Source organism: Myodes glareolus, chromosome 25 (assembly GCF_982192425.1).
Source record: "Myodes glareolus chromosome 25, mMyoGla1.1, whole genome shotgun sequence".
In the NCBI taxonomy this organism is placed as follows: domain Eukaryota; kingdom Metazoa; phylum Chordata; class Mammalia; order Rodentia; family Cricetidae; genus Myodes; species Myodes glareolus.
Window position 1 is genome coordinate 40,954,378 of NC_142050.1, and position 16,455 is coordinate 40,970,832.

A 16,455-nucleotide genomic window follows, 5' to 3' on the forward strand; every position below is an offset into this window, starting at 1 on the left:
TTCATCTTGCTTTGTGAACAGCAAAGGTAACTTCCTGCCATTTCCCCCCCTTTTTTTTAGATTAATAGTTACTCTGACACTCAGTTCTTACTTGTTTATTCCTGAACAGAACGGTAACAGCCACAGCCAGTCTTGATTTCTTTGCCTGTTTCACAAACTATATAAATTTGGGATAGGCACATTCCTGGGCTACAGAGGCATTATTCCTGAATGCAATGTAAGGTGTGAAATGTCACTGTCACTGGGATAATCACTTCGTTAGCCACAGTTTTTCCTCCAAAGCCCAGAACAGAGTGGGAGAAGGTCCTGCACTCAAGGGTGTGAGTTAATGTTCTGATGAAATAGAAAAGGCATGACTTTGTTTACAGTTCAAATAACAAAGATCATAACTAAGAATACTTCCCACTGACAGTCCCGTAACAAGGAGCCATGGTATTCACACAATCAGTAAACCTATAAAATTTATATTTCTAAAACATTATGAAATTTGTGTTTTCTGGAGAGCAACAGGCTACAGATAATCGCAAATTTTGAGAAGCTTATATTTTCGCATCTGCGATTTCCTGTTAGAGTACACCCTCAGGAAATCCTCACCTGGAGAAACAGCTATGTGTGCACTAAACACGAGAGGAAAATAAACCAAGAATTTCTGAAAATGTCAAGGAAGTTGTGAAATAAAATGCTGTACCACTTTCATGCACTTGTACAGTTAGATATAATTTAATATTCCTTTCTGTGTATATTATATATATATATATATACTTAACAAATGAAATTTTTACTCTGCTAAGTGAAAGTGATAGCTAAAATGTTTATATATTTCTGTTATAGTTCCACTCTATGGTTTATACATATCTGAGAGTGTATATCTATATTTTTCTATAAACATTTAGATGATTTGAGTATAATCATTAGATTTTTAAATTAATTTTAAAATTAAAATTAGTATATTAATGAAAATAGCCAATAAAGGAGAAGAGAAGTCCCTGATTTTGTTAAGTATCTTTGCTATCTATCCCTTTCATGTCCCTTGTTTCACACTGATGGTTAAACGAGCCTCAGAACTTCCATGAGAGCTCTCAAGAAAGATCAACCACCAGTTCCGTTTTATCCCCCTCTGATCTTCTCAGGATGCTTTGAGATGCTTTGAACCTGAACAACTGTTGACATGGCAACAGCTGAAGAGGAAGAAAATGATCAGGGAATTTCATGATACTCTTATGCTGTCAAAGCTGTTACAATGTCATTTTCCTCTAAAGTTATATATTTACTATGCATATGTATCAGTGTGTATATACATGCATGTATGAATGTGCAATGGTGCAAGTGTGGATCAGAATGAAAACATGAGTTGGATTCTCCATTTCCACCATGTGAACCCTGGGCATAGAAGTAGGACCTCAGGCTTGGTGGCAAGTGCATTTACCCACTGGGCCATCTCACTGACTCCAGCAATATCTTATGAAGAAACAGTTCTGTTGTATTGGAAATTAAGATCAGCTCTGAGACTTAACCACTACATAGCACAATAAAATGGGTCAATCAGAATGCGGTCATAAAAGATCAATAATATTGATTGCAAGCCCTGGAAATGCATTTCCTTTTTAAGTTTCTTATTTGTAAACATAGTCAAAATCTCATGTTAAATGACGTTTGAGATAGTTGCCTGCTGTAACACCCGATTCTGTGTTACCCTCTTGGTATAGTTCGCATGCAACTATACCTTACACGAATCTGGGCAAAGGCCTGGAGATTGAAAGAAACAGACAAGAGACCATGGTCATTCGAAAGGAGATCAGTCAAATGTCACTTTATTCAGCTTTTTGCAAAACTCATATACTTTGGCTGCTACAAAAGGATTACCTCCCAGGCACGGGGGGGGGGGGGGGAGGGGGGGGAAATCTGGCTGCTGCATAGGAATTCCTCCCAGACAGGTGGGATATTACCATACCAAAGATGAAACAATGCCCTACAGCTAATCACCAGGCCAGGGCAGAGGGGGCACAGAAACAAACTGGAATGCTTAGCTGGCCAGAAACCATCCTCAATTTTCACCCCAGGGAGCAAGGGTAGACCGGGCCCTACAGCCTGGGTCCACACATATAATCAAAAAATTCTTTGAATTATACACAAAGCTCAGCATCAAGTAGAGAAGAAGTAAAGGAAGTCATTAAGTCTAGAGCCAGTAGACTATCCACAGTTGTCAAAGGGTCCTCCCTGGGAGCACTACCAAACTACTGCAAAGGCAGGTCATACCTGATTTTGATTAAACTAGAAAAATGATAATTTGCTTAAAAATTTCATATCTGAATTGCATGAGTAGAAAACATGAGAGAGGGGGATTGTTTTTGTGAGCATGCCCATGAAGAACCAAGAATATGAATCACTTGGAACACTGCCTAAAAATGCAACCTAACAATGGAACCCAAATCACCTTAGTCTTCAAGTTATATAAATGACCAGGACACTCAGGAAAGGGAAGTGAGAACACAGGAATCCTCCAAAGTAGCACTTGTGTACATATATATATCTTCTAATACAAGATTCATTAAAATAGAACCTATTGAGTTAACACTTTGTTACACAAAAGATATATGTGCGTGTTTTCCTATTATTCCATCAGCACATCAATATTTGTACTCAAGCTACATTACATCTTGCCAAGTATCCAAAGACAAATCTTAGGAAATCCCTCTTCTGTGGTACATTTTTTAATTCGCTCCCTGTAATAGTCATTAACTATGTTGTAACTTTTCTCCACAGTTCTTACCTTTTTATCTTGAACAAGTCTTTTCTTTTCCACAAGAGGATGGGAAGCAATGAGACATGGATCACAGAGGTTACCCTACTGGGATTCCAACTTGATCCTACTTTGGATTACTTCCTCTTTGGGATTTTTTCGGTCTTTTACACTTTCACCCTGTTGGGGAATGGGATCATTCTTGTAATAATATCTGTAGTCCCAAGGCTGCACACCCCCATGTATTTCTTCCTCTCACACCTTGCCATCCTTGACATGTCCTATGCTTCTAACAATGTCCCCAAGATGCTATCTAACCTTGTGACCCAGAAAAAAACCATCTCCTTTGTTCCATGTATCATGCAGACATTCTTGTATTTGGCCTTTGCAGCAACAGAGTGCTTGATTTTGGTGGCAATGTCTTATGACCGGTATGTAGCCATCTGCCACCCCTTACACTACACTGTCATCATGAGCTGGAGAGTGTGCACGGCCCTGGCTGCTGCTTCCTGGGGCTTTAGTTTACTGTTGGATATGGTTCACTTAGTCCTCCTCCTGAGGCTTCCCTTCTGTGGACCCCATGAAGTCAATCACTTCTTCTGTGAAATCCTGTCTGTCCTCAAGCTGGCCTGTGCTGACACAATGCTCAATCAAGTCGTCATCTTTGCAACTTGTGTGTTCATCTTAGTGGGACCCTTATGCTTGGTGCTGGTCTCCTACACACGCATCCTGATGGCCATTCTAAAAATCCAGTCAGGGGAGGGTCGCAGAAAGGCCTTCTCTACCTGCTCTTCGCACCTCTGTGTGGTTGGGCTGTTCTTTGGCAGCGCCATCGTCATGTACATGGCTCCCAAGTCTCAGAACCCAGAGGCACAGCAGAAGATCCTTTCCCTGTTTTATAGCCTTTTCAATCCAATGCTGAACCCCCTGATCTACAGCCTGAGGAACGCTGAGGTCAAAGGTGCTCTGCAAAGGATTCTGTGGAAGGGGAGGCATGTGTGAGAAGCATCCTGGGGATGTCAAGTTTGGTGCCTGTCATTTTCTTTGCCCTTGCTAGAATACATGCTACTTTACAATGGAATATTGTGTGCTTTCATTTAAAATCTGAAAAACATGTAAAACTAAAGGTAGTGGAAAAGTAGATGCATGCCTTCATTCCTTACTACAAATCCAGCCACAGGAAAGGCACAGAACACAATAGTATCAAATAATGCCTACTCTTCTAATATTAGACTTCCGCCAATTTTTGTCTGGTTTTGAAACAGAATGGAGCTATGTAGAGCAAGCTGACCTCACACTTCCAGTCATCATCCTGCCTCTGCCTCTACAGCGAGGAGCTAAGATTTCAACACCCTGCCCATCTCATACTACCAAGTATATAAAAAGCTTTCAGATGAATAATAATAAAAAATTAACTTAACAAAAGCAGAGCAATAAAGTTGAATTGAATTCTCAATATAAACACGGTCATTGATAACAGAAGGATTGGTGTTCATCACAATTAGTCAACAAGAAAAGTATGAATTATATCACCATGATAAACTATTTCATACCCAGCAAAGTGTTTACACATGTTAATGGTTTATTTGTCATGAGAACTATCAGAAACATAACTTCAGAAAGCGATCCCTACTACTAGATAATAAATACTGAAAATGAGTTAACCTATTAACTACACAAAAGCACATTTTTACCTTAGACTGTGGGTCACAACTCCATTCAGCTGAATGTGTGGCTGAAAAGAAATTGGCAGCAATAGGAGGTTTTTGCATCATGGAAGCCGTGGTTCTGAACACACAGCGTATGTGTATGCCATCACAGCAAACAGCGCCAGTCAAGGCTCCCTGAATTCTCAGATCCAAGACTACAGTACATCGTGAGCTACAGCGTTTTCACCTTACAATGGTTTCCGTTCTTACAGAAATCATTGTCTAAATAGAGAAAACAAAGGTTTCTAATACTTTTCTACTCTCGTCACTATCAAATTAGTATAACTTTTAATTTTATTATGTTAGATTAATGGAGCTTAAAAGTTGCTATTTGAGTTGCTGGCTTGTGATTTATAAAAAACAGTTACATAAATTTTGGCTTGAAATTAGAAAATAACCTCTAACAATTAACGGGATGGCTCTAAACATATTTCTGCCAGTATTCTTCATATTAATGCAAAGTTACATTCCCACTAATGCCAACTGTAAAATCAAAATACTGTTCAACTCTTGAAAATGCTGAAGAGTTCTGTGTCCCATGAAATCAAATACCCCAAGATTCAATTATTTACGTAAAAAAAGAATTTATATTATTAGTTGGCAATTTTAGTTCTGACTTTAATAAAATGTCAGGCAGTGGTGGTGCATGCCTTTAATCCCAGCACTCGGGAGGCAAAGGCAGGTGGATCTCTGTGTGTTTGAGGTTAGTCGGGTCTACAAAACTAATGCCAGGACAGCTTGTTACACAGAGAAACCCTTGGGTCTCCCCTAAAATTGTTTTCAAATAAATTTCTTTATGGTTGCTTCTAAGTGCATGTTTGATTTCTGAAGTTGTTTTATAGACCTAGTCACCTGGGGTCAAGTGGGAAAAGTTTAAGGAGCCCAGCTCTAGACCAATTTAAGTTCTCTATAAATAAACAAGGAAAACACTTGAATTTGAGGATGATTTTACCTGTCATCATCCATCTCTGGCAGAGGCATCCATAGATAGTATGTGTGTGAATGGGCAAGCATATATTCTAATAAAACCTTGTTTACAAAACAAATAGCTGATCAAGTGGGTCATGGGGATGAACTTCGGTGAACCCCTGGTTTTAGAATCCAGTCTAGTCCCTCTTAGTCCATCACTTGGGAGGACAAAAGGAAATCATGGTCATTAAGAGTGGACAAAGGCTCAACTATCACTTGGAAGTCACTCTGAACTCATAATTCTTTCCTCTAGACAATCTCTAAAACTGACAAGGATTCAGTGGGTTATGGGCTATAAATGTCCGTTGTTGATCCATTGAATTCAGCTATTAATTATCCAACCAAATAAAGGAACAGCTAATACAAATTAAATTTTAAATAATAAATTTGACAGAATTTTATACTTTATCTATTTTGTAATGTTCAAGCTTTGCAATTTTTTTCTTACTAATCTTTTTGAGACCCATTAAATTTAACCAGGGCCATCTCTATGACCATGAGCAGGTATCTATACCAATGGAGATACACATGACAATACTGAATACTCTTCCTCTATAACCTCAGTAGCCAATAGTTCACCTACCTAAGTTCTGCACTATCAGGCCAAGGCAGTTTCTTGATTCTTTAACCAATACAAGCAACACATAGACAGAAGGACCTCCTACACCAATGTACTTCCTCCAACAAAACCATACCTACTTCAACAAAGCCCCATTTTCTAAGAGTACTACTCGCCATGAGCCTATAGGGCACATTTTCTTTCAAACCACCGCAGAAAGAGTAACAAGAAAAAATATGAAAATGAAAAAACAAAAATGTGCCAGTCTTGCTAGGGCTGCACAGTGAAACACTACTGAAAATCACTAAGCACAGTCTTGAATCTTACTAACTTAATTCTAGCAAGTTAGAGTCCAGTGAGAGCAGAGGCCATTGCAAATGGCTTCATAAATGTGATGAACAATTAAGGCTTTAATTTTGTACATGATTGTGTTTTGCTTGAATGTATGTCTGTGCCTATTGTATATGCCTGGTGCCCACAGAGGGCAGAAGAAGATCTCAGATTCTCTGGAACTGGAGTTACAGGAAGTTGTATATCAGCATGTAGGTCCTTGGAACTGAACCTAGGTCTTTTGGAAGAGCAACGAGTATTCTTAACTGTGGAGACATCACTATAGCCCATGGATTGCAATTTTGAAGTCAGGGCACTATCAAGGTTAAGAGTGGGAGTTTTTTAATTGCTGTTGTTTTGTTTTATTTGAAGACTGGAGACATATTTTCTTTATTGAAAACTGTAAAGTTGAGTCTCACGTATTCTTTGTTTAAATACATTTGTTATTTATTTATTTATTTATTTATTTATTTATTTTATATCCTGGCTGCAGTTTCCCCACCCTCCTTTCCTCCCAGTCCCTTATCCCATTCCCCTTTTGTTCCCTCCACCCAATCCACTCCTACACTCTTTCTGTTTAGGAAAGGACAGGTCTCCCATGAGCATCAACAAAACATGGTGTACCAAGTTGCAAAAAGACTAAGCACCTCCCTCAAGTATTAAGGCTGGTCAAGGTGACCCAGTAAGAGGAGTAGTCCCAAATGCCTGTAAGGGTAGGAGATGGCCTGTTCTCAAGAGTGGGAGTTTAATGAAAGAAACCTGGAAGAAGCTGAGAGTGATTTCAACAAGATCAGTGACCAGACACACTATTAGTTACACTGATTGATCATAGTCAGAAATAACCTATTGTCTTCCCATGGAATACTTTATCCATGCACTGCAAAAGATGATAGATGCAATGTTTATTTCAAGTTGCTCCTCATTCACGGTTTAAGATCTAAATTATGGGTATATGTGTCAGGAGTAAGAACTAGAAATTTTTTATAATCTTTTGACTTTACTTCTTAATGGGTAGATGAGGTGGTTAGATTAAAAATTATCCCATAGGCTCATATGTCTGAATGCTTCATCGTCAGAGAGTTGTACTATTTGAAAGGATTAGAAAGCTTGAGAGGCATGGCTTTGTTAAAGGAAATATGTCATTGCGGTTGGGTTTTGAGATTCAAAAGCCCTTGCCAAGCCCAGGGTATTGTTATCTGCCTATAGATGAGGATGTAAAATTCTCAGCTACTTCTCCAACACCTGACTGCAGACCACCATGCTTCCAGGCATTCTGGTAATGAACTAAACCTCAGAAACTGTAAGCAAGTATCATTTAAAAGCTCTATTCTCTAAGAGATGACTTGGTTATGGTGTATCTTCACAGCAATACAACAGTGACTAAGATAGTGGGCAAGACTCATTTTAATCCACAGATTCTATCTCAAGATTGGAATGAATTCAGAGCTGTTCTGAATGGCAGACACATCCAGATAATAAAATAAAAAAGAAGCAGGTGAGGTACTGTGAGTATCAAGTTAAAGTGGGCTTGAGATTTGAGAAGTGTGGGATAGATATTTTGTAATATCTCTTCCACTGTGAGAAATCTATTTCTCTACTGGCATCTTACCAGGCTCCATAATAAGACATTCACCACCCCAGGTGGCACCAGAGGGGGAGCCATGTAAAGACTGATAAAATTTGTACTAACAGATATTAACTCATGGCAAGATTTGCTTTTTTCTACTGAACCAGAATCTAGATTCTGACTAATCCCCATTGCCATCTGATCTCAGGCAACCGCATATAAACCTGCCCTGTGGGAATAAAAAGCAAAAAGGCATGGGAAATGATGGCATTGGTCCCCAGTCGGCATATTCTTCACTTCTCTCTAGAGTGTTGTGGCTGCATCAACATCACAAGGCTCCATTCCCAGGATCATTAATTTTTGTCTGTTGAAGCATTTGGATTCAAAGGGTGATAAGCAAAATCTTCACTTGCAGAAGCAAGTTCATCACAATAGTCGGAGCTCTGAGCCTTGGCTTCTCCTGCTAAGGCCCCTTTAAAAGGAAAAAGCTCACCCAAGTCCGATCTCACTTTCCAGCTTTTCTATTTGGGATTTCTTCTGAGCTCATGACTACAATTGAGGAAAAGACTGCTTCTTATGCCACTGTAAGTAAATGTGTTTCAGATTTTTTTATTGTTTTGTTTGTTTTTTTTGTGTCTTTATTTTTGGTATTTTGTTTGTTTTTGTTGTTGTTCATTGTTTGGGTTTTGGAGTTTTTGGTTTTTGGATTTTTTTCTTTGTTTGTTTATTTGTTCATTTGTTGGGGTTTTGTTGCCTGAGAATGAGTGAGAGAAGAGAAGTAGGGTAGAGGTCAGCAAAATACTTGACTTGAGGTTATAGTGAGGTATCTAGTCCTAGCCGGGCTATGACCAGGGTCTCAAGTAGTTCTGTAGGATTCACTGACTGCTCCTTTGTGTCCAGGGTCCCTCTATCCTCCTCAGCTCCTTAACCTATACCCCATGACTGCTCTTGCCAGGAAAATGTATAGGAAAGACATTAAACAAGGCTTTGATTTGATTGGTGAGCCTCAGTGATTGTGTAGCACAGGATCCTCCCCCGCCAGATGATGTACTAGAAGCCTAGGAGTTTGGGGTTTTATGGGTCCTGAACCTCATTTTCCTACATCTGCTCCCTGCTTCCCCTGTGTTATCTGTGGGAGCATTATCTCCTCCAAAAGACACACACCACTGTATGAGAGAGATAGGTGGCTTCTTCCTCAGAGAACCCAGTACCTGTTGGGAGCTCCATTTTCTTATGTTCCTCATTTTATCAAAGAAATGATTACATGCATAATATATTCCTTGTGAGTTTTGACTCTAGAACTACAGTTTAACAATCAATATCAAATCTCTAATAATAGTCAACACATTTAAGCATTTAGTTAAATAATATTGCGGTAATTTAACTCATTTGAACTGAGAGAGAGAGAAATTCATATTTTCATGTTATAATTTTCCTTTTTTTTAAAAAAAGAAAACAAACTATATTTTTTCATTTTACAAACCAATCCAAGTTCCCACTCCCTCCTATCTTCCCATCCCCTCCACCTTCACTCCCTCTCACTGCCCCCCCATCCACTCCTCAGAGAGAGTAAGTCACATTGCTTTTGGGGGAAAGTCTAAGGCCCTACTATATATAGGCTGAGCAAGGTATCCATCCTAATAGAATGAGTCCCCCAAAAGCCAGTATAAGCAGTAGAGATAAATCCTGGTGCCACTGCCATACAACTGTCACCCACATTCAGAGGGTCTAGTTTGGCCCTCTGCTGGTTCCTTCTCTCTCTGGCTGGAGTTGGTGAGCTCCCATTAGCTCAGATAAACTGTTTTAGTGAATGTCCCCATCATGATCTTGATCTCTCTGCTCATATTCTCACTCCTCCCACTCTTCAGCTGGACTTTGGGAGCTCAGCCCAGTGCTCTGCTGTGGTTCTTTGCCTCTGTTTCCATCAGTTACTGGATGAAGGTTCTATGGTGATATTTAAGATATTCATCAGTCTGACTACAGGACAAGGCCAGTTCAGGCATCCTCCCCTCTATTGTTTAGGGGCTTATCTGGTGTCATCCTTGTTTATTCTTGGGAATTTCTCTAGTGTCAGGTTTCTTGCTAGTTCCATAATGGCTTCCACAATCAAAACATCTCTTTCCTTGCTTTCACCAAAGAGACTCATTTGATCAGTCATTTTTATTGTATATCTCATCTTCTAGATGGGCGAACTGAGGCAGGAAGTGCACAGAGAAATCACAAAGTAGTATTCATAAAGACAGGACTTGAACTCAGGGAGGTGAGATCTAGAGTCTGTAAGTGCTCCCTGTTCATAATTAGTACTAAGCGAATGTTAAAATTTCTCAGTGCATGTAAAGGTTTGACAAATGTCTGCTGCCAAGACTCTAGCTTTAATGGATCCAGGACTCATGTTCTGAGACACTGACTGTAGAAATACATCATTTAAGCCAATATTAGTAATCTTAAATATTTCCCACCCCATTTCCCCAAACTGTTTACTTTCCTGCCAGAATTGTCCTTGTAGTTTTAAAACTATATTTTTTTAAATATTGGGTTTTGGTCACTCAGTTTATCCTTCAAAGATCTTTGTAATTATAATTTTGAAATATAAATATAGAGATAAAAATAAAAGTTAGTGATTTAATCAAAATTTAAGATAAGTTGAAGACAACTTGTGGAAGCCTTTGAAAAAACAAGGCAATGGCATCGAACTTCCACTTCCAATCATCTTGATTCTTCCTTCAAATTTGTGATCTCATTAATCCTATTACTGAAAACTAATTTTTATTAACCTCACAATGAGCACCTGTGTAATTGCATTTCTTCTTCTTCAGTCACACTCAGGATCAGGTTTTCTATCATTACTAAAGTTGTTCTATCAGAGAAGATCACAGAAATGAATGCATGAAGCCTTTTTCTCCCTGTGTTGCTGAAGATGTTATTTAGTAACTATCTATCATTTCAGAGATCCAGTTATTAATCACATCTTTCTTGGAGGAAAATTATTTGTCTTCCTGATATTCTAAACCTAAGATGCAAGTTCATACCAGCACAGAATAGGTAAGATATTTCCACTTTTCGAAGTGTTGCTCCACTTTTGTTGGCTTTACAGTTGAGCTATTGAGTGTGTGCATGTGTGTGTGCGTGCATGCATTTGTGTGCATTCAGGAGGTATGGTCAGCACTGTGGACTTGTCTTTTCATTGTCTTTGCTACAAAATCTTAAAAGCAGAATTGATGCAGGCCTTACATATCGTTTAGATTGGTTCAGATCTGATAGAATTATTTCACTATGAATTTTTTTGTGCCCTTATTTATGTCTGACTTTCAGAAATTGTTTATCAAAAATACAACATATAAGATCCTAGCCTTTATGTAGGTATACAAAATCATTCGTGTACATAAGCCATGAAAGCTGAATTAAACTGTTTGGGAAAATAAACAGGCCTAAATGAGATAGCTCTCCCCCAAGACAGGGTCTCACTATGTAGCTCTGGCTGCCCTGGCGCTCACTACATAGATGAAAATAACCTTTAACTCACAGTGATCTGTCTCCCAAGAGCCAGGATTAAAGTCATGTGTCACTGTGTCCAGATATACACCCAGACAAAAGGAGCCTAATCGGAAAGGAAATAGAGGAGATAAAAAGAGAATTTGGATGGACAATTTGCTCAAACTACATAATACACTTGCATTAAAATGTTCTTTGGAAGCTTAGGACTCTCTACAATGAATATATGTCAATAAAAAGATACATGGAAAACTCTAAAGCAGGTTAATCTAATAGTGAACTTGATGAGTCAAGCAATGTTATTAGAATGAAAGCTTGCATTTGACTTATGAGCTAAGTGGCTGTGCTTGATGTAGCAGGGACTCAGTTACATCCCAGATAATGAACCTTTGAAGACATCAAATGGCTGTGCCTCTGGGAGGCTCAGGAAGGCCTTATTTGGCTCTTTCAGTTGGACACAGCAAGACAGTGCCACAATATTGCTGCTGTGTGTCTAAAACATTTCCATCCTCCATTCTGTCAGGTTAGACAGATTTACAGCTTATGGATCTGCCAAGTAGAAGCTAAATATCAATATGTGCTCTCTGTATTCTGCTCATACAAGTCCAACCACAAATAAACCTGTATGAAGCCAAATGAGCATCAATCTGTTGAAATAAAATCAACCCCACTATATGTGACCAACTGCAGGCTTTATTGAACAAATTCTTCTTCTGTTTATTGGAGTTCTAGTGAAACACCTACACAAGACTTTGGGAGTGAACTCAAGATGACTATCACCTTTTTAAAAGGTGATCAAAGTTGTATCAGCACAGAAACACTCAAGTTCACAAACAGAACTAAAGTCCCTTTCACAAGCAATGCCACTGTAGTGAGATCAAATGCGACCATTATCAGGCACATTGGTCAACTTCGGAAACAAAGGCAGGGGGAAATCACAGAGGCAACGTCTGCCCAAGGTCTACAGCAGTGTCTAGACAAAGAAGAGGACTTCACAAAAAGACCTGGAGTTCAGGATTCTAGACTTTTCCAAAGAACATAGATTCCAAAAGTGATGAAAGTGACAATCTCTGTTGCTCCAGATTTTGCATTTCATCCACTCTTTTTGCTCCTGTTTCTGATCTTTTGTTTTCTAACTGGAAATTCTTGGAAGCTACATACCAGACAGGCAACTTAAAATGCACTGGATTGTACCTCTTCGATTGACAAAGATCAGGCTTTTTGACCTATGCCAATTCAGGTCTGTTTTACACTGGTGCCTTCATCAATCATCACTGGGTATGGCAATCATGTCCAACTCTGCAGGCGGTGGCACACATCTTCAATCCCAGTGCTCGGGAGTCAGAGGCAGGTGGATCACTGTGAGTTTGAGGTCAGCCTGGTCTACCAGAGCTAGTTCCAGGACAGGCACCAAAGCTACATAAGGAAACCCTGTCTCAAAAAAACCAAAAATAAAAAGATAAAAAATCATGTCTAACCCAATTTGAGATCCATTTCTACTGTCAGTCGATAGAAAATCTTGACCATTGTATCTACCAGCATAACTCAGAAGCAACTTTCTTAACTTTTATAAAAATAAATACAATTAAAATTTCCTGTCCATTTTTCTTGATAAGTGCTAACATTTCCATAATACAGAATTTCTTTTCAACATATCCTAAGGAAGGACTCGTGAGTATAGGCAAAACTTGAAAATGTAAGAATATTCACCTCAAGAATAGTAGAAAGAAGAAAAATGGAAACAAAAATGCCAAATTGTAAGAAAATAAATTATTCTTGTTTAAATAACAAGTATGCAATATAATTTTATATAATGAAATTGTTTCTTTTATTAAGTGAAAAATTACTCTATTATTATAATCCAACTTGTAATAAGCAGCTTGAGGCTCTAAATAGTTTAAATTGTTAAAAAACACCATTTGAGTTTAAAATATTGACATGATTTAATAAAACTCAGGTTATTTCTCTGGGGTAGTGATGTGGGTAAAATGCCATGTGACAGCACATACCCAGTAGACTTCGTAAAAGGTATTTTCTCCCATCCCTTTCATCACCTGCCTCCTTATTCTGGCTGGACAGACCCAAAGCCCTCTACGAAAAAGCTTTCTAAAAAGTTTCTAAGTGAACTAACCGCTAATTCCAACTCAGCATCCTTGTAAGTGTCCCAGGATGAATCTGATCCGCATCAGGTACTGGCAAGCTAATGGGTGGTAAGGAAGAACTTGGCTTTGTCGGTCGTCTGGCTTACCAAACTGCAAAGACACTGGGGACAAAAGGTGATGGCCAGAACATAAGCTAGGCATTTTGTTATATTAAGAAAAAGAACCAAACAAAATATAATTAAAATGAAACTATCATTTTACTGTTAATGTAAGCTGCTTTCCCTTTTTGAGTGTTTGGTCTAAAGAGAATGAGAAGGGCAAATGTTGACTTGTGCAGTCATATGTTACTTAATGAGAGGGACTGCCTAAGAAATCTGCTTTGAATGATTCTGTTATTGTGTGAGCACCACTAAGTGCACATGACAGATTAAAATGCATAGGTGTGATAACTTTATGGGACCACCACATATATATACATCAGTGTATGGTGCATGACCATACATACTTAAGGCATATGTTTGTGCCCATTGTACATGCCTAAAGTATTCTTTAAATCATGACTAAAATGTGTATTGGATATTGGTGAAAAAATACACAAACCTCTGGCTATTACAAATAGTGCAGCTATGAACATAGTTGAACAAATGCTTTTGTAGTATGTTAGGGAATCTTTAGGGTATATTCCCAAGAGTGGTATTGCTGGGTCCTGAGGGAGGTTGACTCCCAGTTTCCTGAGAAACCGCCACACTGATTTCCACAGTGGCTGCACGAGTTTGCATTCCCACCAACAATGGATGAGTGTTCCCCTCACCCCACATCCTCTCCAGCATAGGCTATCGTTGGTGTTTTTGACTTTAGCTATTCTGACAGGTGTAAGATGGTATCTCAAAGTGGTTTTGATTTGCATTTCCCTGATCGCTAGGGAGGTTGAGCATGACCTTAAGTGTCTTCTGGCCATTCGACCTAGGTGCCCCTCAATAGAAGAATGGTTAAAAAAGGTGTGGAACATATATACATTAGAGTTTTACTCGGCGGTAAAAAACAATGACATCTTGAATTTTGCATGCAAATGGATGGAAATAGAAAACGCTTTACTGAGTGAGGTAAGCCAGACCCAAAAAGAGGAACACGGTATGTATTCACTCATAAGTGGATTCTAACCATAATTAAAGGTCTTTGAGCCTATTATTCGTGATCCTAGAGAAGCTAAATAAGAAGATGAACCTGATGAAGATTATTTAGCTATCCACCAGGAGGTAGGAAATATACATGAGTCCCAGGTAACCTCGGGTGCATGGGGGGGGTGGGAGGGTCGATGGAGGGGGAGAGGACTAGAGAGAAGGGAGTAGGGGAGGAAAGGGGAAAGCTTGGTGGCCGGGGAGGGGGGGGAGGAGGGAGGTAGGATGAATATGGGATCAGGGAACAATATATTTCAACTAAGGGAGCCATTTTAGGGTTTACAGGAGACTTGATTATATATGGGATCCCAGGTCCAAGGAGAAATCCCCCAGATTGCTCTCTGGACAGAGGAGAGGGTGCCTGAATCGGCCGTGGCCCATGACCATACTGATGTATATTTTGCTTATCACCATAGATCCTTCCTCTGGCGAAGGACGGCTATGCAGTCGAAGGCCCACATTGGAGCACCGGATTGAGCCCCCCGAGGTCCGGATGGGGAGCGGAAGGAGGAGGAACATGAAAAACGAAATCAATACTGCGAGGGATGCTATCACCCACTGATACAAGGGAACGGATCTGATGAGAGTTTACCAGGGCCAGCCGGACTGGGACTGAACGAGGACGTGATCTAGCCAGATCCTCGGAATTTGGCCGGATTCTCTGACTGTGGCTGGCCCGGGGTCTTTCTGAAAAGCCATTGACTATGACACTGGGACCTGTTTCCTCTGCATATGCTGGATTTTGGGGATCCAGTCTGTTTGGACGCTCGCCTTCCTGGACCTGGAGGGAGGGGGAGGGAGCTGGAGCTTCCCACAGGGCAGGAAACCCTGACTGCCCTGGGGGACGGAGGGGAAGGAGGGGGGGAGTGGGGGGAGTGGGAGGGTGTTGGGAGGGGGGGCGGAAATGGAAACTTTTATAATCTAATAAAAATTTACTAAAAAAAAAAAAAAAAAAAAATACACAAACCTCAAAATAAAGTAACAAACACTAAAGAAGGGTACAAAAAAGCCCAGAATACTGCTGAAGAGGAAAGTTTTAAGTTTTAAAGAAAGTACAGCATTGAGGTTATTCAGACATGTGTATGAAGCATGTGAGCAGCTGTGCAATCTATGGGGAAGGGACACGAAGAACAAAGAAGGAGGATAATCATGCCAGAACTGTACAAGGAAGAAAGGAAAGCCTGGAAAATGAAGGGAAAATACCTAGACCATTGTGTTGAGACTATCTGTCTTCAAAACACGTGAGTGGTCAAGACTCTTGTAACTAAAATGCAACCAGAAAATGTGAATTCCCCAACACAATATATGTGTGTATATTTTAATGTGAATCCTCTTACATAGGGCACACTAAAACACATTGTGCTGTGGTATCACATTTTATTTTATATACTGATATGGACATGTACACACTTATCTTTAAACACATTGATTGACTGATTGTGGTGCACATGTGTTTACATACACGTGGATGTTACCTCAGAGAGTATGTGGAAGTCAAAGGACAACTTGTACAGTTGGCTCTTTCTTTCTACCATGTGGGTCCAGGAGACTGAACTTAGATTTACCCACTGAGCCTTGTCACTCACTGCTCTTTTCTCTTGATATCCTAAGCAGATAGCTGCACATTTCCCTCATTTTTATAACTACAGTGAAGTTTATTCTGTAATGCATCTGAAAATAAAACTCAATACTCGATCCTAGATGATATTTCAAAATGTTTTCTCTATCATATTCATTAAGTATTTTGTATCACTGATTGTTCCACAGTTCTGATGCTTTGGGTCTGAACAAGATCTTTGCCACAGGAGA

General features: G+C 39.5%; 1 protein-coding gene across 1 annotated transcript; it reads left to right on the top strand.

The window, feature by feature from the left end:
• Window positions 1–2,809: 2,809 nt before the first annotated feature.
• Window positions 2,810–3,742, top strand: LOC146889667 (olfactory receptor 2A12-like). The gene has a single exon (XM_085683561.1). The coding sequence runs from the start codon at window positions 2,810–2,812 to the stop codon at window positions 3,740–3,742; it is 933 nt and encodes a 310-aa protein (XP_085539687.1).
• The last annotated feature ends 12,713 nt before the right edge of the window (window positions 3,743–16,455 follow it).